This window comes from Grampus griseus (assembly GCF_964374135.1).
Source record: "Grampus griseus genome assembly, chromosome: 1".
Taxonomy (NCBI): Eukaryota; Metazoa; Chordata; class Mammalia; order Artiodactyla; family Delphinidae; genus Grampus; species Grampus griseus.
Window position 1 is genome coordinate 101,937,895 of NC_139017.1, and position 26,729 is coordinate 101,964,623.

Genomic DNA, 26,729 nt, shown 5'->3' on the forward strand with positions numbered 1-26,729 from the left:
GGAAATTTAAGCATAAGGAGGGGTCCAGTATCACTTAGCTACAACAACAATGCTGCATAACAAATTGTCCCCAAAACTCGGTGACACACAATGACCATTAATTTCTCACTCATACATCAACAGGTCAGCTGGAGTTCAACTTTTCTAGGCTGGGATTGGCTCCCGGCTATGGGTTTGGTTCAGGTGGGCTACAGTGTCACTTACTGTCCTGGGATGAATGGACTACCAGGGACCTGTTCTTCTCCTGGCAGTGCCTGAAGTGTAAGAAGGCAAGTCCAATTGTACACTTTTCTTTGCATCACATCTACTAACAAACATTGGCCAAAGCAAGTCACATGGCCAAGCCCAACATCAAAGAGGCCGGGAAAGCGGGGAAGGGGGAAGGAATGAATATTTACAATCCAAACGTTGACAAACTATTTCTATAAAGAGCCAGATAGTAAATATTTGGGGCTTTGCTGGCCATACGGTCTCTGTTGCAACCACTCAACTCTGCCATTATAGCATTAAAGCAGCCTTAGACAGTAAATCAGCGAATGGGGTGGATGTGTTCCAATAAAATTACAAAACCATGTAGCAGACTGGATTTGGCTCATGGTAAACAGTTTTCTTACCCCTGACCAATTTACCACCCCAGAGCAGACTTTTTATGAAGATAACAGTTCCTGGTACAGGGTAACACTAATAAATATTGGCTCTCATTAATAATATTGTTGTTACTATTAATAGACCACAATATTGGAAATAATAAAAATGTCCAACAATAGAAATAGGATTAAATAAATTATGGTATACCCATACTGTAAAATGTTATGCATTCATTTAAATATCATATTTTTTAAATATCAAGACTATGTAATGGCCTAAGAATGTGTTTAATAGTATGTTAAGTGGAAAAAAGTAATAAATGACATTTATCATAAGACCCTAATTTTATTTTTCTTTATGTTATATATGTACATTATATAACAGCTACGAAAGAAATACACCAAAACTCGATCATTTACCTTCTTTTTTACATAATTATTTTTTGTTTGGTTTTATTTTTTTATTGAGATATAATTAACATATAACATTGTATTAGCTTTAGGTATACAACAGAGTGATTTGATATGTGTGTATATACTGCAAAATGATCACCACAATTAGTTTAGTTAACATCCATCTGCTCACATAGTTACAGTTTTTTTTCTTGTGATGAGAATATTTAAGATCTACTCTCTTAGCAACTTTCAGATACACAATACAGTATTGTTAACTACAGTCACCGTGCTGTACATTACACCCCAGGACTTATTTATCTTATAACTGGAATTACATACTTCTTTATTGTCCATTTTTTCTATACTGGGCATGTACTGTTTTCTGGTATGAAAGTACTTTGATGAGAAAAAAAATAATAGAATCTGGGTCCTCTGAGGACTCTTCTAACTCTGATGTAGTTACCATTTAACATGTCACTTCTGTTTTAATTGCTTTACAAATGAGGAGTTTACCTTCAGAGATGTCTGATTAGAATGGACTAGATAGGCACTGTTCAACCTGTTATATATATATTTCTTAATTTATTTATTTTATTTATGGCTGTGTTGGGTATTCGTTGCTGCGCGCGGGCTTTCTCCAGTTGCGGTGAGCGGGGGCTACTCTTCGTTACGAAGCACGGGCTCTCGGTGCACGGCCTTCAGTAATTGTGGCTCACGGGCTCTAGAGCACAGGCTCAGTAGCTGTGGCGCACGGGCTGAGTTCCTCCGCGGCATGTGGGATCTCCCTGGACCACGGCTTGAACCCGTGTTCCCTGCATTGGCAGGCGGATTCTTAACCCCTGCGCCACCACCCCAACCTGTTATGTTTTTAAATTAAAGTTGTTCCGCTCTAGGACTTCTGAAAATCTGTGCAGGGTACCAACCAACGGGAATAGAACCTCCACACGCCTCTCGGGTCAGAGGAACCGTAGCTCCTTTCTGACCGCATTCCCTGAGCAGCCACAGTTCTTTCAGTGATACAAAGGCAGAATGCTGTTGCACAGAAGTGAACCACCTCCCGCAGCCCTGCTCTGGCCACCCCAGTATTTGAACACACACATCTGCTTTTCTCATGTATCAGAGAGAGGTGAGGTTTCAGTATTTAATTGCTACTGTGTCTGGAAGTCACATAAATGAATCCTGGGAAAGGAAGCTTCAGAACCCAGCTTCCTTCTTCATCAATCTCACAGAATATTAACTAACATTAATTTCCTTTTAAAAACCCTTTACAATAATCAAGTTTCATCTAAATTATAATCAGCCTCTGGATACTCTAAGATTCCAAACAATGTTGAAAATTGGTAAATCAATCAGGTTGTACAACCGTAGAGGTAACTATTCCAAATAAATTTTGCCCTAAAATGTACTTCAGAATCTGAAGTTTAAAGGGACCATGCTGTTCAATCTCCGAGTTTAGGTAAAACATAGCTAAACTTTATTTTTAGTAAGTGAATTGTTAGTGAATTTAAGTGCCCATTAGGATTCTCATGTGAGATTTGCATGTGGATATTTTATGTGTAGTAAGTTCTAGACCCAGTATGGTGCCTCAGGCGCACTAAAAAGGGGAAATGCACACGTGATTTGCCCATTCTGGGTGCCCAGATCTTAACTGAAATACTAAGGTAATGTGAATTCTATTTGGAAACTTATGTATAACCATATCTTAAGTAGTTCTTTAACTTGGAACTTTGTGTACATAAGCTAAAAGATTTGTTGACAGTTACTGAGCTCATGATATGGAATGAAAACTGTATTCAGTAACTTAAACACAAATACATACAACTACAAATACTATTAATGGATTTTAATTGCAATTTCCAGTTCTGCCCCACTAAGGAGGAAGGGAGAATCCTTAATCTGAACGGCCAAGAAAATTGTCTCTGTTCTGGGTAGGACCTCCACATTGTTTTTCTCTTCTCCCGTAGACCCTGCTTTGTTGATCCTATCTGGGAGTGGTAGCTACTCTCCAAAGATGACCCCTCAGTAGCCATGCTTCCTGGTATGCAAGCCCTTATGGAGTACCCCCTCCATTCCATCTGATCTGGCCCTGTGTAACCAAGAGAGTGGGGCAGAAATGATGCAGCTTTTCTGCCTTGGTCTCTGGGAACACTTGCCCTGGAGTAAGTCAGCCATCATGTAAGAAGCCTGACTACCCTGAGCACCATGCTCAGAAGGCGGCCAGCTAGGCCACATGGAACTAGCTGGACATGTGAGTGAAACAGCCACCCCCCGTCCAGTCCACCCCCTGGACTGACAGTCCAGCCCAGTCAGTCCTTTGTCACATGTCTTCAGCCCTAATCACGAATGCATGAAAAACTGGAGAGAAGTGACCAGCTGAGTCCAATCAACTCGGAACCATGAGAGACAAATTATTTTCGTAAGCCACTGAGTTTTGGGATAGTTTATTATACAACAATGGAAAATTGGAACACTTAGCTTTCTTAACCCCTGTCTTTCTGCACTGGGATGTTGAAGAACTCCATGACTGAGTTCATTTGCTCTTGCAAATGCTAATATTCCTTTTATGTAGAGTGCTGATGGGGGCTGCACCTCCCTCCCATGTGCTCTATGAAATGCCGGCTGTCTACTTGTTCATTAAAAGCCCTCTGTGTGCCTGCTTTTTTAATCCTGGGAATGGCTTTGCTCTATTTTCCTGGCCTTACAGCTCTTTTAAACATGAGCCTGGCTTGTGGTCTCTAAAGCAGCAGCAGCAAAACAAAGGATTATAGTCTTCAACTTTTTGCTACAAAAAGTCATTCCCTCATTGACTGATAACTAAAGTCGCACCCACCCCCAGGCAGTTGTGACACTCCCCATGTAATGCCTTTAGACTTCCTCCTGGCACAGCTGACTTAGGACAAAACTGTTCACATCAGCCTCATACCGCATCAGTGTATGGTTGAACTATTTGTTTTCGTTGTCTCTCGCAAACCTGCTGAATCCATGATTTCTAGGAACATTGGATGACATATATGAGACCCACAGAGTGCATGGAGCCAAACATAGAATGCATCTCCATACTATGTGGTTTTTTTTCCAACGGAGATTGAAGAGAAATGTATACATTTAAAAATTTATGTGTTGATTGTGATAAGACAAAGTAAATTTCTCACTTAAAAAAATAATCAAACAGTGGAATACTCTGCAGCAAAGAAAATGAACAAATTATGGCTGTATGCATCAGAGAAAGGTGAAAGTCACAATAGAATATATGGTATATGCTTCTATTTCTGTAAAGTTCAAGAGAAATGAACATCAAATTCTGTGTTTTAGGGATACATGATCAATGGTTAAATTACATAGGATAGCACATATATGATTATCATTGAAGTCAGGAGCATGTTAATTAACCCTTACTGGAGAGGTCACATGGGGGTCAGTGAAGGCACTAGAGAAACTGTTTCTTAACCCAGGTGGGAGTTATATGGGTATTTACTTTAAGTTATACTTATGTATTTTAAACAATTCTACATGAATGATATATTTTCCAGTTTAAAAAAAAAAGTTTTTGAAAAGCAGTCAGGAGACTTCTAGATCCTAGAGGTATGTTTTGTTTTTTTTTGTTTTTTTTTTTTTTGCGATACACGGGCCTCTCACTGCTGTGGCCTCTCCTGTTGCGGAGCACAGGCTCCGGACACGCAGGCTCAGCGGCTATGGCTCACAGGCCCAGCCGCTCCGCGGCACGTGGGATCTTCCTGGACCGGGGCACGAACCCGTGTCCCCTGCAACGGCAGGCGGACTCTCAACCACTGCGCCACCAGGGGAGCCCGAAACACCCTTTAATAAAGGTACAGGAGGGACTTCCCTGGTGGCACAGTGGTTAAGAATCCGCCTGCCGGGACTTCCCTGGTGATGCAGTGGTTGGGAATTTGCCTGCCAGTGCAGGGGACACGGGTTCGATCCCTGGTTCGGGAATATCCCACATGCTGCGGAGCAACTAAGCCCATGCACCACAACTACTGAGCCCATGAGCCACAACTACTGAAGCCCGCGTGCCTAGGGCCCATGCTCCACACAAGAGAAGCCACTGCAATGAGAAGCCTGCTTGCCACAACTAGAGAAAGCCCAGGTGCAGCAACAAAGACCCAACGCAGCCAAAAAGTAAACGAAATTGAGTTATTTGTAGTGAGGTGGATGGACCTAGGGTCTGTCATACAGAGTGAAGTAAGTTAGAAAGAGTAAACCAAATACCGTATGCTAACATATATATATGGAATCTAAAAAAAAAAAAAAAAGTTCTGAAGAACCTAGGGGCAGGAAAGGAATAAAGACGCAGACATAGAGAATGAACTTGAGGACACGGGGAAGGGGAAGGGGAAGCTGAGATGAAGTGAAAGAGTGGCATGGATATATATACACTACCAAATGTAAAATAGCTAGCTAGTGGGAAGCAGCCGCATAGCACAGGGAGATCAGCTCGGTGCTATGTGAGCACCTAGAGGGGTGGGATAGGGAGGGTGGGAGGGTGACGCAAGAGGGAGGAGATATAGGGATATATGTATATGTCTGGCTGATACACTTTGTTATAAAGCAGAAACACACCACTGTAGAGCAATTATACTCCAATAAAGATGTTAAAAAAAAAAAAAGGTATAGGATCCATTCCAAACAAAGTTTATCTGTATGTGTTGTGGTATAAAGTATTTACCTTATGAAATGCTTTCTTTATATTTCTGTTTTTTAAAGCTAGCATATTTTTCAAAATATTATTACTATAAATATCTAGAGTTTATTTAAAGAAAAGGGTAAAAGTTATATTTGGGGATATGTGTCAATAATTGTAACTTTAGTTTTTTTCAGCCAGATTACTCCTAAATATTTAGCAGTAAAAGCTAGCTACAATGTTGTCAATATAACAATAAGGAAAAAAAAGATTTTTGAAGTTTATTTCAGAGTAACTGGTAATTGGAAAACTTGAATGAAAATATGTTGTACACATGAAACTTACATAAATCTTATAAACCAGTGTTATCACAAAAGAAAAAGGGCAAACATGTCTCTCAGCTTTTTCTATGAAATGATGAAATCATTGTATTTGAGTTTTTGCAAGCAATAGCCTTATCAATTTGTTAGGTTTTCTGAGTGTTCAAGTCCACTAAACATATTAAGTAAGACATGATACCTATTTTTCTTCCTTACTTTTCAAAATTAAGAACATCTGTGTAGGAAGTATTTAGAGTTAGAGCAGATGGGACTTTGTGCTTTATAAGTTTGTAAAAGATGTTGAAAGTGAAAAATTGATAAGTAACATAGAAGTAGTCTTACATGGCTAAAATTTGAGGTGTTGCTTCTTTATGCCTATTTTTAAAACTTAATGTAAAATCATTTGAATAAGATCATAGATTTTCAGATTTGTTTTGAAAAAAAGTTATCACAGTGAGATCAAACAATATAAAAAAAGAAAAAGTATCACTATTCTTTACAGTAGAAATGGTAGGCAAGTTTATTTCATCATTTATATATTTTCCATCTCCAGTGATTTTTCTTTATTTATAATAAGATATTGCCAATCATTTAGTCATAAAGAATTACTTATGTTATTTCCAGACAGATGTTGTATTTTTCTAATTAGTAGTAGTTTATGCCTTAAAGACTAAAATAAAATGATAGTGTCATACAAATTTGATTCTTTCAGCTGCTTAATTTTTGTTTTCATTTTACTGTGTAACCATAATACAAGTTTTTTCAGCCTTAGCACTATTGACATTTGGGCAGATAATTCTTAGTTGTGAAGGGCACTTCTGTGCATTGAAGGATGTTTGACAGCATCTCTGGCCTCTACCCACAAGGCTCCAGTAGTTCTCCCCAGTTCCAGACATTGCCAGGTATCCCCTGGGGGGAAAATTGACTCCAGTTGAGAATCACTGCTGTAGTGTATTTACTAAAATTCTTATCATGACTTTCAGGAGCATAATTTGGAATAAAGCAATGTACCACTGGTAGCTAGGCACAAAATCAGCAGAACAGAAAATCTGCTGGGCCATATTTTGGATAGTTCAGCAAAAATAAAAAGGTCAGAAACAGTAACTACATTTCTTAATCAAAGTCTAGATTGTCTAGGTAATTGGTATGGAACAGACCACTGGGAACATTTTAGTGAGTGCCACACAGGGAAATAAAATTAATTAATAGCTACAAGTATCATTTATGGCTATTTTTTTAATCTTTATTTTAAAATGTGAAGCAGCAGGATCTGCAGAAATTAAAGAACACATAAATATATACGCAAATCAATCAATATGATACACCATATTAACAAATTGAAGGAGAAAAACCATATGATAATCTCAGTAGATGCAGAAAAGGCTTTCGACAAAATTCAACACCCATGTATGATAAAAACTCTGCAGAAAGTAGGCATAGAGGGAACCTACCTCAACATAATAAAGGCCATATATGACAAACCCACAGCCAACATCATTCTCAGTGGTGAAAAACTGAAACCATTTCCTCTAAGATAAGGAACAAGACAAGATTGCCCACTCTCACCACTAGTAGTCAGCATAATTTTGGAAGTTTTAACCACAGCAATCAGAGAAGAAAAGGAAATAAAAGGAATCCAAATCAGAAAAGAAGAAGTAAAACTCACTGTTTGCAGATGACATGATACTATACATAGAGAATCCTAAGGATGCTACCAGAAAACTAGAGCTAATCAATGAATTTGGTAGAGTAGCAGGATACAAAATTAATGTACAGAAATCTCTTGCATTCCTCTACACTAATGATGAAAGATCTGAAAGAGAAATTAAGGAAACACTCCCATTTACCAGTGCAACAAAAAGAATAAAATACCTAGGAATAAACCTACCTAAGGAGACAAAAGACCTGTATGCAGAAAACTATAAGACACTGATGAAAGAAATTAAAGGTGATACAAACTGATGGAGAGATATACCATGTTCCTGGATTGGAAGAATCAACATGGTGAAAATGACTCTAATACCCAAAGCAATCTACAGATTCAATGCAATCACTATCAAACTACCAATGCATTTTTCACAAAACTGGAACAAAAAATTTCACAATTTATATGGAAACACAAAAGATCCCGAATAGTGAAAGCAATCTTGAGAAAGAAAAACGGAGCTGGAGGAATCAGGCTCCTGGACTTCAGACTATACTGCAAAGCTACAGTAATCAAGACAGTATGGTACTGGCACAAAAACAGAAAGATAGATCAATGGAACAGGATAGAAAGCCCAGAGATAAACCCACACACATATGATCACCTTATCTTTGATAAAGGAGGCAGGAATGTACAGTGGAGAAAGGACAGCCTCTTCAATAAGTGGTGCTGGGAAAACTGGACAGGTACATGTAAAAGTATGAGATTAGATCACTCCCTAACACCATACACAAAAATAAACTCTGGATTAAAGACCTAAATATGAGGCCAGAAACTATCAAACTCTTAGAGGAAAACATAGGCAGAACACTCTATGACATAAATCACAGCAAGATCCTTTTTTTTTTTTTAATTTTTTTTTTTTTTTTTACGGTACACGGGCCTCTCACTGTTGTGGCCTCTCCCGTTGTGGAGCACAGGCTCCGGACGCACAGGCCCAGCGGCCATGGCTCACGGGCCCAGCCGCTCCGCGGCATGTGGGATCCTCCCGGACCGGGGCACGAACCCGCGTCCCCTGCATCGGCAGGCAGACTCTCAACTGCTGCGCCACCAGGGAAGCCCAGCAAGATCCTTTTTGACCCACCTCCTAGAGAAATGGAAATAAAAACAAAAATAAGCCAATGGGACCTAATGAAACTTAAAATCTTTTGCACAGCAAAGAAAACAATAAAGAAGACCAAAAGACAACCCTCAGCATGGGAGAAAATATTTGCAAATGAAGCAACTGACAGGATTAATCTCCAAAATATACAAGCAACTCATGCAACTCAATATCAAAAAAACAAATAACCCAATCCAAAAATGGGCAGAAGACCTAAATAGACATTTCTCCAAAGAAGATATACAGATTGCCAACAAACACATGAAAGGATGCTCAACATCACTAATCATTAGAGAAATGCAAATCAAAGCTACAATGAGATATCATCTCACACCATTCAGAATGGCCATCATCAAAAAATCTACAAACAGTAAACGCTTGAGAGGGTGTGGAGAAAAGGGAACCCTCTTTCTCTGTTGGTGAATGTAAATTGATACAGCCACTATGGAGAACAGTATGGAGGTTCCTTAAAAAACTACAAATAGAACTACCATATGACCCAGCAATCCCAGTACTGGGCATATACCCTGAGAAAACCATAATTCAAAAAGACACATGTACCACAATGTTCATTGCAGCACTATTTACAATAGCCAGGACATGGAAGCAACCTAAGTGTCCATCAACAGATGAATGGATAAAGAAGATGTGGCACAAACATACAATGGAATATTATTCAGCCATAAAAAGAAACGAAATTGAGTTATTTGTAGTGAGGTGGATGGACCTAGAGTCTGTCATACAGAGTGAAGTACGTCAGAAAGAGAAAAACAAATACCGTATGCTAACACATATATATGGAATCTAAAAAGAAAAATGGTTCTGGTGAGCCTAGGTGCAGGCAGGAATAAAGACACAGACGTAGAGAATGAACTTGAGGACACGGGGAGGGGGAAGGGTAACCTGGGACGAAGTGAGAGAGTAGCATTGACATATACACACTACCAAATGTAAAATAGATAGCTAGTGGGAAGCAGCTGCATAGCACAGGGAGATCAGCTCCGTGCTTTGTGACCACCTAGAGGGGTGGGATAGAGAGGGTGGGAGGGAGATGCAAAAGGGAGGGGATATATGTATAAGTATAGCTGATTCACTTTGTTATACAGCAGAAACTAACACAACATTGTAAAGCAATTATACTCCAATAAAGATGTTAAAAAAAAAAAGAACACATGAAGGTCCTTATACTATTTTGTGTTACTCTCAAATCACGGTAAGTTCCGTGGCATGCTGGAATAAAAACGTGTTTCACTCCTTTTGTCATTATATGTACAACAGGTGATGCCCAGTGCCCTGCTGGGAACGTCATTAATTCAACTTCCTCTCCAAAATTTTTGACATTCTGTGTCATGATGAACACTCAGTGGGCAAGCCAGTTTACAGGGTGTTTTTCCATTTAAACATATGCCAGGGAAAAAATTTAACGTAGCTATTTGAGAGAAAAGCAAAATGATTCCAAGTTTTATTAAACTGCCTCTGCAGGAGGGAGAAATACATAAGTCTTAGTTGCCGGCATCTATTAAGCTCAATATGCATTTGAAAGCTAATAGAAATCATTGATGGAGAGTCCAGAGGGTAGTTGACATTACTAGGCTTCTTGAGGTAGGTGTCAAGAAGAAGGTAAGACAGGACCAAATTCTGAACACTAAGAGAGAACCCTACTCACCAGGTCTGTGTTGTTTCCTTTGCTCTGCGACTTCTACCTGCTGTGGAGCAAGGCAGGAAGAAAAAAAGAAAATATTCTTTTACATTGTATTGCATTTTAAGGTCTTCCTTGACTTTTTACTGAATGAATTGAAATTAATCTTCTTTTAAAACCCTATCTCAGTGTTAATATAGGGTTGGACTTGTCACGCAGGTGGGTGATTGTAACTTTATTGCCATTAAAAGATTTCAAATTTCATTCATGCTTCTTTGTGCACGTAAAGAAAAATGGACAAAATAATGGAAGATTGATATTTCCTTAAGTCTGCTGTTTAATTCTGATGTCTGCTCTTCTACAATGCTGTGTTTCTAATCGTACACAGTTTAGTGATATCTAGGAGTATATAGTTGTTGGCCATAAATAAAAATCACAAAGTTGGTTTAAAAAAAAAAAAAGATTGGGTTTTCTTTTAGCTTTCCTAAAATAAAATGGTTTCAATAATTTTATTCAGTAACTTCTTGATTCCTACATTTGTATTATATTATTTCAGATTTTACATGTCCATCAGTTTCATGTGGAATTTATTATTTTTTTAATAAATTTATTTATTTATTGGCTGTGTTGGGTCTTTGTTGCTGTGCATGGGCTTTCTCTAGTGGCGGCGAGCGGGGGCTACTCTTTGTTGCAGTGTGCGGGCTTCTCGTTGTGGTGGCTTCTCTTTGTTGTGGAGCATGGCTCTAGGCACGCGGGTTGCAGTAGTTGCGGTGCATGGGCTCAGTAGTTGTGGTTCGCAGTCTCTAGAGCGCAGGTTCGGTATTTGTGGCACACGGGCTTAGTTGCTCCGCAGCATGTGGGATCGTCCCGGACCAGGGCTCGAACCCATGTCCCCTGCATTGGCAGGCGGATTCTTTTTTTTTTTTTTTTTTTTACATCTTTATTGGAGTAAAGTTGCTTTACAATGGTGTGCTAGTTTCTGCTTTATATCAAAGTGAATCAGTTATACATATGTTCCTATATCTCTTCCCTCTTGCGTCTCCCTCCCTCCCTCCCACCCTCCCTATCCCACCCCTCTAGGTGGTCAGAAAGCACGGAGCTGATCTCCCTGTACTATGCGGCTGCTTCCCACTAGCTATCTATTTTACGTTTGGTAGTGTATATATGTCCATGCCACTCTCTCGCTTTGTCACAGCTTACCCTTCCCCCTCCCCATATCCTCAAGTCCATTCTCTAGTAGGTCTGTGTCTTTATTCCTGTCTTACCCCTAGGTTCTTTGTGACTTTTTTTTTCTTAAATTCCATGTATATATGTTAACATACGGTATTTGTCTTTCTCTTTCTGACTTACTTCACTCTGTATGACAGACTCTAGGTCCATCCACCTCATTACAAGTAGCTCAATTTTGTTTCTTTTTATGGCTGAGTAATATTCCATTGTATATATGTACCACATCTTCTTTATCCATTCCTCCGATGACGGACACTTAGGTTGTTTCCATCTCATGGCTATTGTAAATAGAGCTGCAATGAACATTGTGGTACATGACTCTTTTTGAATTATGGTTTTCTCAGGGTATATGCCCAGTAGTGGGATTGCTGGGTCATATGGTAGTTCTATTTGTAGTTTTTTAAGGAACCTCCATACTGTTCTCCATAGTGGCTGTACCAATTCACATTCCCACTAGCAGTGCAAGAGGGTTCCCTTTTCTCCACACTCTCTCCAGCATTTATTGTTTCTAGATTTTTTGATGATGGCCATTCTGACTGGTGTGAGATGATATCTCATTGTAGTTTTGATTTGCATTTCTCTAATGATTCGTGATGTTGAGCATTCTTTCATGTGTTTGTTGGCAGTCTGTATATCTTCTTTGGAGAAATGTCTATTTAGGTCTTCTGCCCATTTTTGGTTTGGGTTTTTGTTTTTTTGTTATTCAGCTGCATGAGCTGCTTGTAAAGTTTGGAGATTAATCCTTTGTCAGTTGCTTCATTTGCAAATATTTTCTCCCATGCTGAGGGTTGTCTTTTGGTCTTCTTTATTGTTTTCTTTGCTGTGCAAAAGCTTTTAAGTTTCATTAGGTCCCATTGGCTTATTTTTGTTTTTATTTCCATTTCTCTAGGAGGTGGGTCAAAAAGGATCTTGCTGTGATTTATGTCATAGAGTGTTCTGCCTATGTTTTCCTCTAAGAGTTTGATAGTTTCTGGCCTTACATTTAGGTCTTTAATCCATTTTGAGCTTATTTTTGTGTATGGTGTTAGGGAGTGATCTAATCTCATACTTTTACATGTACCTGTCCAGTTTTCCCAGCACCACTTATTGAAGAGGCTGTCCTTTCTCCACTGTACATTCCTGCCTCCTTTATCAAAGATAAGGTGATCATATGTGTGTGGGTTTATCTCTGGGCTTTCTATCCTGTTCCATTGATCTATCTTTCTGTTTTTGTGCCAGTACCATACTGTCTTGATTACTGTAGCTTTGTAATATAGAGTGAAGTCCAGGAGCCTGATTCCTCCAGCTCCATTTTTCCTTCTCAAGATTGCTTTGACTATTCGGGGTCTTTTGTGTTTCCACACAAATTGTGAAATTTTTTGCTCTAGTTCTGTGAAAAATGCCAGTGGTAGTTTGATAGTGATTGCATTGAATCTGTAGATTGCTTTGGGTATTAGAGTCATTTTCACAATGTTGATTCTTCCAATACAAGAACATGGTATATCTCTCCATTTATTTGTATCATCTTTAATTTCTTTCATCAGTGTCTTATAATTTTCTGCATACAGGTCGTTTGTCTCCTTAGGTAGGTTTATTCCTAGATATTTTATTATTTTTGTTGCAATGGTAAATGGGGGTGTTTTCTTTATTTCACTTTCAGATTTTTCATCATTAGTGTATAGGAATGCTAGAGATTTCTGTGCATTAATTTTGTATCCTGCTACTTTACCAAATTCATTGATTAGCTCTAGTAGTTTTCTGGTAGCATCTTTAGGATTCTCTATGTATAGTATCATGTCATCTGCAAACAGTGACAGCTTTACCTCTTCTTTTCCGATTTGGATTCCTTTTATTTCCTTTTCTTCTCTGATTGCTGTGGCTAAAACTTCCAAAACTATGTTGAATAAGAGTGGTGAGAGTGGGCAACCTTGTCTTGTTCCTGATCTTAGTGGAAATGATTTCAGTTTTTCACCATTGAGGACGATGTTGGCTGTGGGTTTGTCATATATGGCCTTTATTATGTTGAGGAGTTTCCTCTATGCCTACTTTCTGCAGGGTTTTTATCATAAATGGGTGTTGAATTTTGTCAAAAGCTTTCTCTGCATCTACTGAGATGATCGTATGGTTTTTCTCCTTCAATTTGTTAATATGGTGTATCACGTTGATTGATCTGCGTATATTGAAGAATCCTTGAATTCCTGGAATAAACCCCACTTGATCATGGTGTATGATCCTTTTAATGTGCTGTTGGATTCTGTTTGCCAGTATTTTGTTTAGGATTTTTGCATCTGTGCTCATCAGTGATATTGACCTGTAGGTTTCTTTCTTTGTGACATCCATGTCTGGTTTTGGTATCAGGGTGATGGTGGCCTCGTATAATGAGTTTGGGAGTGTTCCTCCCTCTTCTGTGTTTTGGAAGAGTTTGAGAAGGATAGGTGTTAGCTCTTCTCTAAATGTTTGATAGAATTCGCCTGTGAAGCCATCTGGTCCTGGGCTTTTGTTTGTTGGAAGATTTTTAATGACAGTCTCAATTTCAGTGCTTGTGATTGGTCTGTTCATATTTTCTATTTCTTCCTGGTTCAGTCTTGGCAGGTTGTGGCAGGTGGATTCTTAACCACTGCCCCACCAGGGAAGTCCCTCATGTGGAATTTATTTTGATATAAGATATGTTTTAGGTATTTAAATATGCTATTTCCAAATGTTTAACAGTTGTCTCATCATCTTTTATTAAATAATCTTTCTCTAGTGGCCAAAAAAAAAAAAAAAAAAGATTGAACTTCTAAAAGTAAAATCATGCCATGCTACAGCTGTTCAAAGAACCCTCTTAACTGTGTTAAGGGTACTTGTATGGTAGATTTATAACTTGTTTGTCCCTTTAACTGGAGATGTTCTAAAAGTGCCTAAGGCAGCATCTGACACTTAGTAGACAATAAATAGTTGCTGAATGAATGTGTGGGAAGGGGGTGTCTTGGTGTGGAAGTATTCCTTATTGCACAACATAAAAAAAATGTTAAAAAAGTAGAGAAAAACATGTACAAAAGAAGGCATGTAACTGTCACCCAGCTTGAACAGTTACCAACTCACGGCCAGTTTTGTTTTAATAATACCCTACCTACTTTTCCCTCCCCATATTATTTTGAGGCAAATACCAGATATTATTTCACTCATAAATATTTCGATGTCTATCTCTAAAAGATAAGGTCTCTTTTCTTTAAACATTACATTATTACACCAGAAAAATTAAAATAATTCCTTAACGACGTCAGGTATCCTGTCAGTCTTCAAGTTTTCAATTGTCTCATAAATGTCATTTTCTTTTACAGTTTTACATTTGAATCAGGACTCAGAAAAGATCCACAGGTTGTGATTATTTAATATGCAGTATTTCTTATGTATTTTTTGATCTTTGGTTTTCCCATCTTCTCTCTATTTTCTCCCTTGTATTTTATTTGTTGAAGAACTGGGTTGTTTGTACTGCAGCACTTCCCACAGCCTAGAGTTTGCTGATTGTATCCTAATAGTGTCACTTACTTAACTGTCACTTATATTCCTCTGTCTCCTGTATTTCCTGTAAACTGGTAAGGCTTAATCAGATTCAGATTCAGTTTTCTTTTTGGCAAGCCCAAAAAGAAGGTGGTGGCCAAACCATAATGACAGCATTATTGGCTTTTTGTTCAGTGCCTTTGCAAATTGATTTTGCTATTTGTTGAGTATTTTCTATGTGCCTTGCAATGTGCTTATGTTCTATAGACATTATGTCATTTAATCATATTTAAGCTTCATAATACTAATACATATCAATTTCTCTCTGATGACTAGACCTCTTATCAGGGCCAAGTAATCTTAAATGTCTTTCAAACAAACCCCTTTGTGTAAACCCCATTGTCATTTATGTGATTTAATTTGGAATTCTATATGAACTTTCTTTTTACTGAATTCATTTAGAGCTATACAAAAATAACTTGCATTAAAGGCATTTTTAAAAATATTTTAATAATAAAGCTCAAAGACCTATCATATAATTGTGAATTCGTTGTACTCAAGCCTTTTGGTACTGGGATTCACCATCTGTTAACCTCACAGAGACCGATATCTAAACCGCAAATAAAGCCAACAGAATTCAGTATTTCCTGAGTCTGTTTTTCCTCTGCACTCATTGTCTTCTGCAGATGCATTTACGTCTCTTTCATCTCTTTCTGCTTTCTTTGCATGCTCACAGTATCCTACTGTTGCCCAGTGTGAGAAACTGACTTGTGATTGTAAAAGCAAAACTAGCCTTTCCTTGTTTGTTTACGTATCTTTATTTTGCTCAATTCTCCCCATAGTCCTAAATTCAGTTGTTTATAAAACCAGACCCCTGGCGTTCCAGACTCAAAAAATAAATATCAAATTATCTTGACTAGCTGACATTTTGAAGATTAAACTGTTTGATATGTGGTTGATGGAGAAAAAGCACTAACTGACCCGAGTCACAATTAGATACCAGAGCACTGAGAGCAAAACAGTGCAAAGAGGATCCTGTTGCGCAGCCTTACAGACTGACATGCAGAGCGTATTTTATTCTTTATATATCTTAACCTTTCTTCTCCTTTAATAGTTGTAACTTTCGCCTTAAGTTTCCAGAATATCTGTTAGGTGAAGCATTTGATTAGTTGAATGGGAGGAACAGAAAGCATTGGTGAATACAGCAGGGAAATAGGAATCAATGTGAATAATTTCTTACTCTGGTTGTACCTCACTGTGAGACATTAGACAAGTAGCCAAATTCTCTGTTCTTATTTCTTAAAACACAATTATTTTACCATGCTTATTCATGAAGAACTTTAAGATTCTTATTTGAAACACTCTTCTGTAAGCTTGTAGTAAGTGGGAATTGTGTCTTTCTTTACCTGATCTTACTGGGTGCCCAGGGTAGCATGGTGCACGTGCTCGTGCTTAATGAGTAGGTTTGGATGCTGGTGGTATTTGAAAGGTTATACATTTTAAAGGGTATTTTGTTCCCTTTTCCTTGGCAAGACCAAGGAGCTTCCTTTTCTAAGACCAGTTGTGTTTGGACTAAGTGAAAGTACACTTTGTTCTAGGAGAATTGCCATATGAAAGCCTAGAATATATATTGAGTTCTTCCAAGAAAGGGGGAAAAGTCATGTTCTAGGACAGTGAATGCTGACTTGGTGCTGAATGAATGATTGTTATGTGCTCTTTTACTTACAGGCTCGCTTCTCATATGTGCGAATGAAATATCTTTTCTTTTCCTGGTTGGTGGTTTTTGTTGGAAGCTGGATTATATATGTGCAATACTCTACGTATACAGAACTATGCAGAGGAAAGGACTGTAAGAAAATAATAGTAAGTATTTTTTATTTTCTAGTATGTGGAAAAACCTATTGTTAATTGAAGTACAGTTGATTTACAATGTTGTGCCAATCTCTGCTGTACAGCACAGTGACTCAGTTATACACATAGAGACATTCTTTTTTTTATATTCTTTTCCATTATGGCTTATCCTGGGAGATTGGATATAGTTCCCTGTGCTATACAGTAGGACCTTGTTGTTTATCCATTCTAAATTTAATAACACATTAAAAAACCTATATTAATAACACATTATATTTACTACTATACACATGCTAAAATTTTTTTTCAAAAAGTCAAAGTTAATTTGATTTTGAGTTGTGCTGAACTTCTTAGCATTTTGATATGACCAAGTTAGTAGGACTGTTCCCCACTTTGAAAAATCCAGTATTCAGAAATCTGAATATGTGATACAGACTAGTGTGAAAGCATCCTTATTACAAAGAGGGATTTTTGTTTTTCAAATATACTTGAAGTTTAGTTTACTGTAATCAGATGGGTTTTTTAAAAAAATAAATTATTTATTTTTGGCTGTGTTGGGTCTTTGTTGCTGTGCGCGGGCTTTCTCTAGTTGTGGCGAGCAGGGTCTACTCTTCCTTGCAGTGCGTGGGCTTCTCATTGTGGTGGCTTCTCTTTGTTGCCCAGCCCGGGCTCTAGGCGTACGGGCTTCAGTAGTTGTGGCACACGGGCTTAGTTGCTCTGCGGCATGTAAGATCCTCCCAGACCAGGGATTGAACCCGTGTCCCCTGCATTGGCAGGCGGATTCTCAACCACTGCGTCACCAGGGAAGCCCAGTCAGATGGGTTTTTAAATATTTATAGTATGAGAGTGTTATTTGCAGGCAACCTTTCTGGAACACATCTTTTGAATAAATGGAGTCATTCTCGAATACTGAAAATTTACCTAAAAAGCATGTAAGTGTATTTATTATTTAATTTCTATCCTAATTACTGGATGTATCTCAGGAAAATCGCTCTATCAGTTTAAGATTTCTAGAAAATCCAGGATAAGTAAATTTAACTCCTTGTTTTCTGCTGATATCTTCTATATAAATAATATTAAAACATTTCATCTGAGAATTATATTTCTGATATAATAGTGGTTGGGATCCCAATTATTATAACTTGTTAACAATTCTATAATTATTGAGTGGTTACTCTTTAACTAGGCCAGTGGTGCTAGGGGTGTGCATTTAGCAAGGAAGAAGATATCCTGACCTTACGAACTTAGAGTCTAGCAGGGAAGAAAATGAATAATTACAGTAAGGTAAAATAAATATTACAGTAGCAAATGTCTCCCCATAAGACAGGGAGAGCTGAACCTTTCCAAAGTTCTAAGAAAATAAAAATCAATTTAATTCCGGCTACTCAGTCAGGATAAAAAATTTAAAAAAACAACAGCAAAAACAAAAAACCATTATTCCCCAGGAGTATTACAGCCTCTTAACTAGGCAGGGGAGAAATTACTAATATAAGAAGCAAGGGAATTAATTAACAAAGAAGAGTCCCAAATCAAGGAGGGTTGAAAGATGTCAATCTTATATTCATTCCAATGGGCCATTCCAGATCCTTGAGGAATTTTACTAGGAGGAGCCTCTGGAGCCAGACAATACACTGGGTACTTTACATGGTCATTAGTACTTAAAATAATACTGTGAAAGCCCCCCAAGCCCACTTTACAAATAAAGAAATATGGCTAGCAGAAGAATTTGCCTGTGATGGTGGAGCCAGAATTTGATCCTAGTTCTGTCTCTATAGAAAGCTCATGCTCTTTCTGCTACCCAATGTCAGAAAAGACTGATAAAGGAAGTTATAGATTAATGAAGCTAACAAAATCCCCCACAAAACTCACCAGCTCACCTTCAATGAAGAAGAAAGAAGTTATATAATCAACTATAACATATAAATAACCAAAACTATTTGAAATGTTTATTTCCTTTTTTTTTTTAGGTCACCTTTCTCACACATTAAAGTGTACACATTAAAGTGTATTCCGTGATCAGATGTATTTGAAAACAGAAGGTTAAACAAATATAAATAACTGACTTTACTGGGGACTTCTCAGGATCTTTAATATTCTAGTGTGCATTCTGCATCTCCAGAGAAAGCAAATATACTTGATTAGGAAAAAAATCCATCTCCACTGCAGCCCTCCCAGGAAGACTTATTAACATCATCTGGTTATGTTAGAAGTACTGTTCTAGAGATTAAGCCCAAATGAAATAGACATGGTTTTATCTGTTTTAATACTATAGTCTTTAAAATGTTAGGCATATATTGGTACATATTCTGTTATGGGTGAATTATAGTTGAAGTACCATATTATTTTCCTTTAAGTTCACTTTAATTGATAAAGAATGGAAGCAGAATATAATTCTAGCATAATTTAATGGTTATCATTCTAAAACTTGAAAATAATGAAAATGTTTTCTGAGCCTAAAATATATCCTTTTTCCTAAGACTGGCTTTAAAAAAAATTGTAGTTTCTCTGCATTTGGGAATTATGTTCTTAAAACTTACCACAACTAGTAGTACTAAGACCAGTAGTACTAAGATAGTACTGATATGGCATAGGAATTGTATGATTAGAACTAAAAAGCAGGCAGAGAAAATATTTTTAAAGTATATGTTAAAGCTTCAAAGAGCTAACAAGATAGTGAGGAATTACTTGATCAAGATCTGGGAGAGGATAAGATTTAAGAGAGGTGAGCCTAGATTTTGTGGCTGTGTTTGCCTGGAAATGTATGACCTGAAATACAGTCTTATGGGGCTAGGAAGATAAAAATATAGTCCATTTTCTACCAAGAGTGGGACCCTGGTTCACCATGCTTTGGGCTGAGGTTCCAAAGGACTGAACACCAAGAGTGAAGGTGAGCTAAAAGAACCTCAGAGAGGCAAGCTGACTTTGTAGCTTCTTTTTCGCTTGAGGAATTTGCTGATGCTGGGCATGAGCAGGGTTCTGAGAACCAGGACTGTATACTGGGAGAGTGCTGCTGCTGGGGATAAGAAACCAGCAAGCTTTTATAGAAAACTAAGGGAGCCTCACATAAAGCCAGTTATCCTGTTGGGATATTTGCCAAATCCTGGGGCTTTACAGAGTGGGAGGCTAGAAAAATCTCATTGGAAAGCCTTTGAAAAGCAGACGTTTTGGCAGTCTCACAAGATACAGACTAGAGTTATGAACCTTCCAGGGGGAGAAACTTCAATGAATTCCCAAGCTCTCAGTTAAAAATCCTGGAGGGCTATGCTCTTGGAATAGAGATGAGTCAAAAATAGATTGACCTTTACCAGAGGTACAATTCAGCCTGCACTCAGCACAGCCCCTCATTGGATTAAGGCAATCAGCTACCATTATATCTGCCTACTAGAGGGAAGGGAAATCCTCTCTGGAGGCATTATGTAGACAATTACAGAGCATGCCAAAAGACAAGATGACATGACTGAAAACCAAGAAATAAACATGGACAATAGAAGCAGATCCACAGATGACCTAGATATTGGTGTCATCCTAAAAGGATTTTAAAATAACTATGTTCATGTTCAAGTAAGTAGGAAAATAGGTAGAGAATATAAATAAAACAATGGATAATTTCAACAGGGAATTGAAATGTATTTAAAAGAATCAGGAAGATAATATGGAAGTTCTTCAAAAAGTTAAATATAGAATTACCAGTAATTCCACTTCTAGGTATGTACTCAAAAGAAATGAAAGCAGGGACTTAAACAGATACTTGCACACCAATGTTCATAGCAGCATTATTCACAGTAGCCAAAAGGTGGAAACTCTCTAATGTCCATTAACAGATGAATGCATAAACAAAATGTGATATATACATACAATGGAATATTATTCAACCTTTAAAAAGAATGAAATTCTGATGCATACCACAATGTGGAGGAACCTCGAAAATACTATGCTAAATGATATAAGCTAGATGCAAAAGGACAAATGTTGTATGTGTGCACTTACATGAGGTACCTAGAATAACAATTACATATAAATTGGGAAAAGGGTAAAAGGAGCTAAAATGTTTAAAATCCTTATCATATTGCAGAGTAGGGGAAAAGTATTAATCAATTAACTTTAGACATGCTAATTCAACTATGTATTTGTTATTTCTAGGATAGCCTCTGGAATAGAAAAAGAGTGTATCATTTCCAAACTAATATAGGAAAAATGGAATAAATAATAAAAGAACACTCAGTCCTAAAGAAGGCAATAAAGAAAAAGAAACATAACAGGCAGAAGAAGTAGAAAACACATAATAAGGTGATAGATGTCACAAATTGAATTCCCTGGGAAACAGACTCAGAGACTGAGATTTACCTGAAGGAAGTTTATTGGGATGGGCTTTTGAGGTTAACATCTGTGGGGGAGTGAGGAAGGAAGATAGACCAGAATGAGAAGTTTAAACTGCAGTGCAGTAGTAATAAAAGCATCAGTTGATTCTACAGGGAACCTGGGGTTGGGATGGCCTTGCAAAGGTCCAGGCCTTTATACCCCCGTCACTGACCAGTCATTGTATACAGTTTTCCATCCTCTCCCACCCTCCCTAAAGGGGATATGACTTTGGGTAAGGCTGTATTCCAGCTGACGCCAAGTCCCAAAGAAAGATTCAGCTGAGAGCTGTTGACTGCCTATATGCTCAGCAGCTGAGGGAATGAGTGTTCCATTTCTAGAGGAAATATGGGTGGCTTAACACGGCACTGACTGTAGTATATCTAAACCCAAATATGTTGGTAATTACATTAAATGTAAAGGGACCAAATGCTTCAGTTAAAAGACAAAGATTGTAAAAAAAAAAAAAAAAAAGACCAAGATTGTCAGACTGTGTTAAAATTTAAAAACAACTATATGATATTTATAAGATACACATCTAAAATATAAAGATGCAGATAGATTGAAAGTAAAAGAATAGGAAAACATTCATGCAAATTCTAGAAGCAGGGATGTTTAGAGGAAAAACCATGGCTATATATATTTATGTAAGTTTTATATTACACAGACTATACCTCTTTTTTAAAGTCTGAATCAGCCCTTACTGGCTTGAAACACAGTTCCTTGTAAATTTGCTTGTCCCGGATTGCAGTTTTACAATAGCTGCTAAGTAATTGTCCGGCCTTTTCATAAATTATGGCAATATCCATGCTTACTTGTTCTGGTCCTAGTAATTCCTGGTTTGAAATGTGGAGTCTGATTGTCTCTCTCCCTCTGTATTACTCCATAGATTGTTCTCTTAAGTGGAATGAACTGAACAGAGCATATAATAAGATGGCTGTTTTCAGTTTGGGATATAAATATATAAAACTGCATTATCTCAAAACCACATTTAGCAAAACATGCGTGCCAAAGGATTATAGTATCTTGTGTATAAACTCTGAACAGATTTCCTTCAAAATCCTCAGTCAATTTCATCTTAGTGAACTAAGGAAGATTATAAAGAGACACAGAAGATCCAAAAGTAGCCGTACAAATATTGTTTGCTAAAGATTAACAATGAGGGTTCTTTTCTTCTTCTTCCTTTGAAAGTTGGCAGCTTAGCTTTTAACTTTTATCAAGTTTTTTTTCTCATTTTTAATAATTTATTTTCAAGGTAATTACTATCACATAGGAATCATATTAAAAGTGTAGTCCAGGGGCTTCCCTGGTGGCGCAGTGGTTGGGGGTCCGCCTGCCGATGCAGGGGACGCGGGTTCGTGCTCCGGTCTGGGAGGATCCCACATGCCGCGGGGCGGCTGGGCCCGTGAGCCATGGCCGCTGAGCCTGCGCACCCGGAGCCTGTGCTCCGCGGCGGGAGAGGCCACAACAGTGAGAGGCCCGCGTGCCGCAAAAAAAAAAAAAAAAAAAAAAAAAAAAAAAAAAAGTGTAGTCCATTTTAGAAGAGACGTCGATCAACAAATATTTCTTGAACACTTACTACATATTAGTCATTATTCTAGGTGCTGTTGATACAGTAGTAAGCAGAGTCCACGTCTGGAGGAGCTTATATTCTGGTAGCAGAATATGAATAATAAAGATAAAAACAAATAAATGACTTCAGGTACTGAGAAGTGCAGTGAGAAAGGATATAATAGTAGTATTTAGTAGAGAATGGCAAAGGCATCTTATCTTGACCAGAGTGGTTGGGACAGGCTTCCCTGAGAAGAGGGCATTTTGAATTGAAATCTGGTGAGAAGGAAACAGTTGTGTATCTGGGCAAAAAGCATGTATGGAGAAAGGACAGTGAGTGCAAATGCCCAAAGAACAGAGCAAGTTTGGGAAATACAACCGGTTTCATGTGTGACTTATGAAAATCTGTCTCATTACTTTAGTCATATCAGTACATTATAAAACCTTGTATATTAATGGTACGGTACACCAAGTATGAGGAACTTCTTGATTACGAGTACTCAACTATATCATGTTAGGCTACTGGAAAAAATACTAGCCTGGAGTCAAAGAACCAGCCTTACCCTTTCTTGTGGTCTATTGTATGGTTTTGAATAAGTGACTTCATTTCATTGATTTGCTATTAATTCCATTGTACAGGTGAGAAAAGTATTTCTGCCTTACCTGCATCACAGATTTTATGAGGATAAAGTGGAAGTGAATCAATTAAGCTGAATGATACTCTGACATATCTATTTCTTTTGTTTTAAAATAAATGTTTATTTTATCCCACAATATGAAAAACAAAGAAGTTTCTTGGGCAGCTAAAGTATCTGACATATCTGTTGAATACACAGGAGGTTCTCAAGTCCTTGACTTGATTTCACTTGGCTTGGGGCACCTACCCTAGTATTTGTAGCCCCTGTAACCAATTGTACTTCAGAAGTTTCCCCAGAAGATTGCTGTGGCTCTCCCATTTCGAGCATCACCTCCAAGGTGAGAACATTGTTTAGGTTAGGAATGACAGGTGATCAACAGAACAGAGTGTGATAATCAGTTTACTTATGTTTAAGAATAATGGTCTGTCTAAGCTTACACAGCTTTCTTCTTTCTGTATGTCTCTGTCTCTGTCTTTTCACCTTTCTGTCTGTGTGTGATGGGTCATGTCTATTGCAGTAGTTAAGTGCATAAGCACTGGAATAAATGAGGTTCAGGTTTGAGTTCTGGGTTTGCCATTCCTTAGCTGTATAGGTTAGGCAAATTATTTAGCCTCTATAAAATTGGGATTAAAATGAGGATTTTAATATTCTCAGGTGGTTGTGAGTTCACGTATTAAAAGGCTTAATACAACACTTAACTCTTGACACGTAGTAAGTGCTCAATAAATTATTATTCTTATTATTTCAAGTTTATGCCTTTGAATCTGACTGGGACAATAAGACATATACATACACACATACATACATGACATTATACGATCAGTTGTATCAGTCAAGTTTCAAGCAGAGAAGCAGAGCCAATAAAAATATATATTAAGAGATTGATTATTATTTTAAATTTTATTTATTAGTACAAATTTATTAATATTATTTATTAACAACATGTGTGGACCTTGAGGGCATTATACTAGGTGATATAAGTCAGCCAGAGAAAGACAAATACCACATGATCTCATTTATATGTGGAATCTAAAACACAACAACAACAAATCCAGCTCATAGATACAAAGAACATATCGGTGGTTGCCAGAGGAGGGGGTGTAGGGTGGGCAAAATGGGTGAAGGGGGTCAAAAGGACCAAACTTCCAGTTATAAAGCAAATAAGTCATGGGGACACAATGTACAAGATGGTGACCATAGTTCATACCACTGTATTGTATATTTGAAAGTTGCAAAGAGATTAGATCTTAAATGTTCTCATAAGAAAAAAATTCTGTAACTATGTATGGTGATGGATGTTAACTAGACTTCTTGTGGTGATTATTACACTGTATATACAAATATTGAATCATTATGTTCTATACCCGAAAGTAATATAATGTTATATGTCAATTATATCTCAATTTTTTTTAAAGTGAGAGATTTCTTGCAAGAAATTGGCTTACCCAATTGTGGCAAGTCCGAAATGACAGGCTAGAACTCTTGGGCTTAAGCTAAAGCTGCTATGCACAAACAGAATTTCTTCTTCGTCAGGGAAGCCTCAGCAATGCTCTTAAGGCCCTTCAACTAATTGAATCAGGCCCACCCAGATTATCTGGGATAATCTCTCTTAAAGTCAATTGATTATGGACACATCTCTAAAATGCAGCAACACCTAGATTATTGTTTGCTTCATTAGCTGGGAACTGCAGTTTAGCCAAGCCAACACATCCGAAGATTATCACATCCGGTTAAAATGATTTAGTTTGTGCTACAAATAGTTGTATTACAAAAATTTAAGAAAGGTTTCAATGAATAGATAAATCACTTTGGGTAGCATAGTAGAGAAAGGCTTCATAGAGGAGGTAGATCTTCTGTAGGACCTTACAGAATAGGAAGAATTTGGAAAGACACTGAGGAGCACCTTTCTCCTTCTCATTACAACCAAGCTTGCCTTAGCACTTTTATCCCTCAGAGCAAGATGCTGATTAACATTAGATTTGAGAATTCCCAGAATCATGCATCAGTAGCCAGTGAACCACAGCCTTGGTCATTGGGCCTTTTGGCTACCTGCAAATTAATATCTTTTCCTCTTTTGTCTTTTAACAGTAAATTTTAAAAACAAACTTAGAATGTTGAACAAATCAAATATGTATTTCATATGCATTATGTACTGGGTGTGAATTAGTCTAATTTAGTAATCAAGTACATTTCTTATAACTTCAACATGGGAAGTCACTACAGAATATTAGTATTACTGCCCTGAGATGTTTTTCTCTAACCAATGGATCATTTTTGTTAAAAAATGTTAAAGTTAATGGGATTCTTAACTTCTAGCCAAAACTGAGATTAATTTTGCACCTTGTACATTGACTTGCAATTTCAATTCAAGTTTCTTGTTTTCAGTTTTTAATAAAAGTATGAAACCTTCCACTGTTATATCCATTATTTAGAGCTGGATTCTAGTGAAATGCATAATAGGCTTTTAAAACTCCAAGAGGGGAAATGGAGTGGGGGTGGTGTTCCTGGGAAGCCAAGGTTAATTTGTGGAAGCATAAGGAATAAGAACTGTGTTCTGCTCATCTTTGTTTAAAGGCAGCTGTCTCTGAAACTAAGGGCAACAGTAACTAAGCCTAATTGGATGTGCTTAGAAGGATCCTTTTTTTTTCCATTTGTGCTTTAAAAAATTTTTTCCACCAAGCTAGTTACAATATGTTGTATAATTCACAGTACATTTTCTCTGATCATAGCAATCACTAATGGACTCATTATTTCAGCAAAGTTCTATTTTGTGCCTAACCATAAAGAAATTTTGTACAGTTTGACTCTGTGGTTTGCTGGGTTCTTTAAAAAAGAAAAAAAAAGAATGGTGGGAGAGGGAGAGAAATTTTCCTTCTGTATATTTTTTAGGACAACTTTGTTTAATATTGAAATTTCTGGCAAGTTCCTCTATGATCGAGAGTGTTTGTTCTGAGGTTCTACCTGGATAATAGAAGAATCACTCTCTGTGATATTCTGGTGAACCTTTGTGACTATTATATGAGCACCTGCTTTAAAATGGAAACATTAAAAGATGAGAGAGCCTCTAGATTTTATTACAGTCTCTTAAGATTTAATTTCTAGAGATAATGATTTGTTGCTTAAAACAACTAGCTTAACATATACTAAATTCGGGGACTTCCCTGGTGGTGCAGTGGTTGAGAATCCATCTACCAATGCAGGGGACACGGGTTCGATCCCTGGTCTGGGAAGATCCCACATGCCGCAGAGC

The 26,729-nt window shown here is 37.6% G+C and overlaps 1 protein-coding gene across 1 annotated transcript in view; it reads left to right on the forward strand.

Annotated features, from left to right (window-relative positions):
* DIPK1A (divergent protein kinase domain 1A) overlaps positions 1 to 26,729 on the forward strand; it is a 119,282-nt gene that overhangs the window by 65,472 nt on the left and 27,081 nt on the right. The window contains exon 2 of the mRNA XM_082648469.1: positions 16,812 to 16,946. Within this exon, the coding sequence (XP_082504595.1) occupies positions 16,812 to 16,946 (135 nt within the window). The remainder of the gene's footprint in view (positions 1 to 16,811; positions 16,947 to 26,729) is intronic.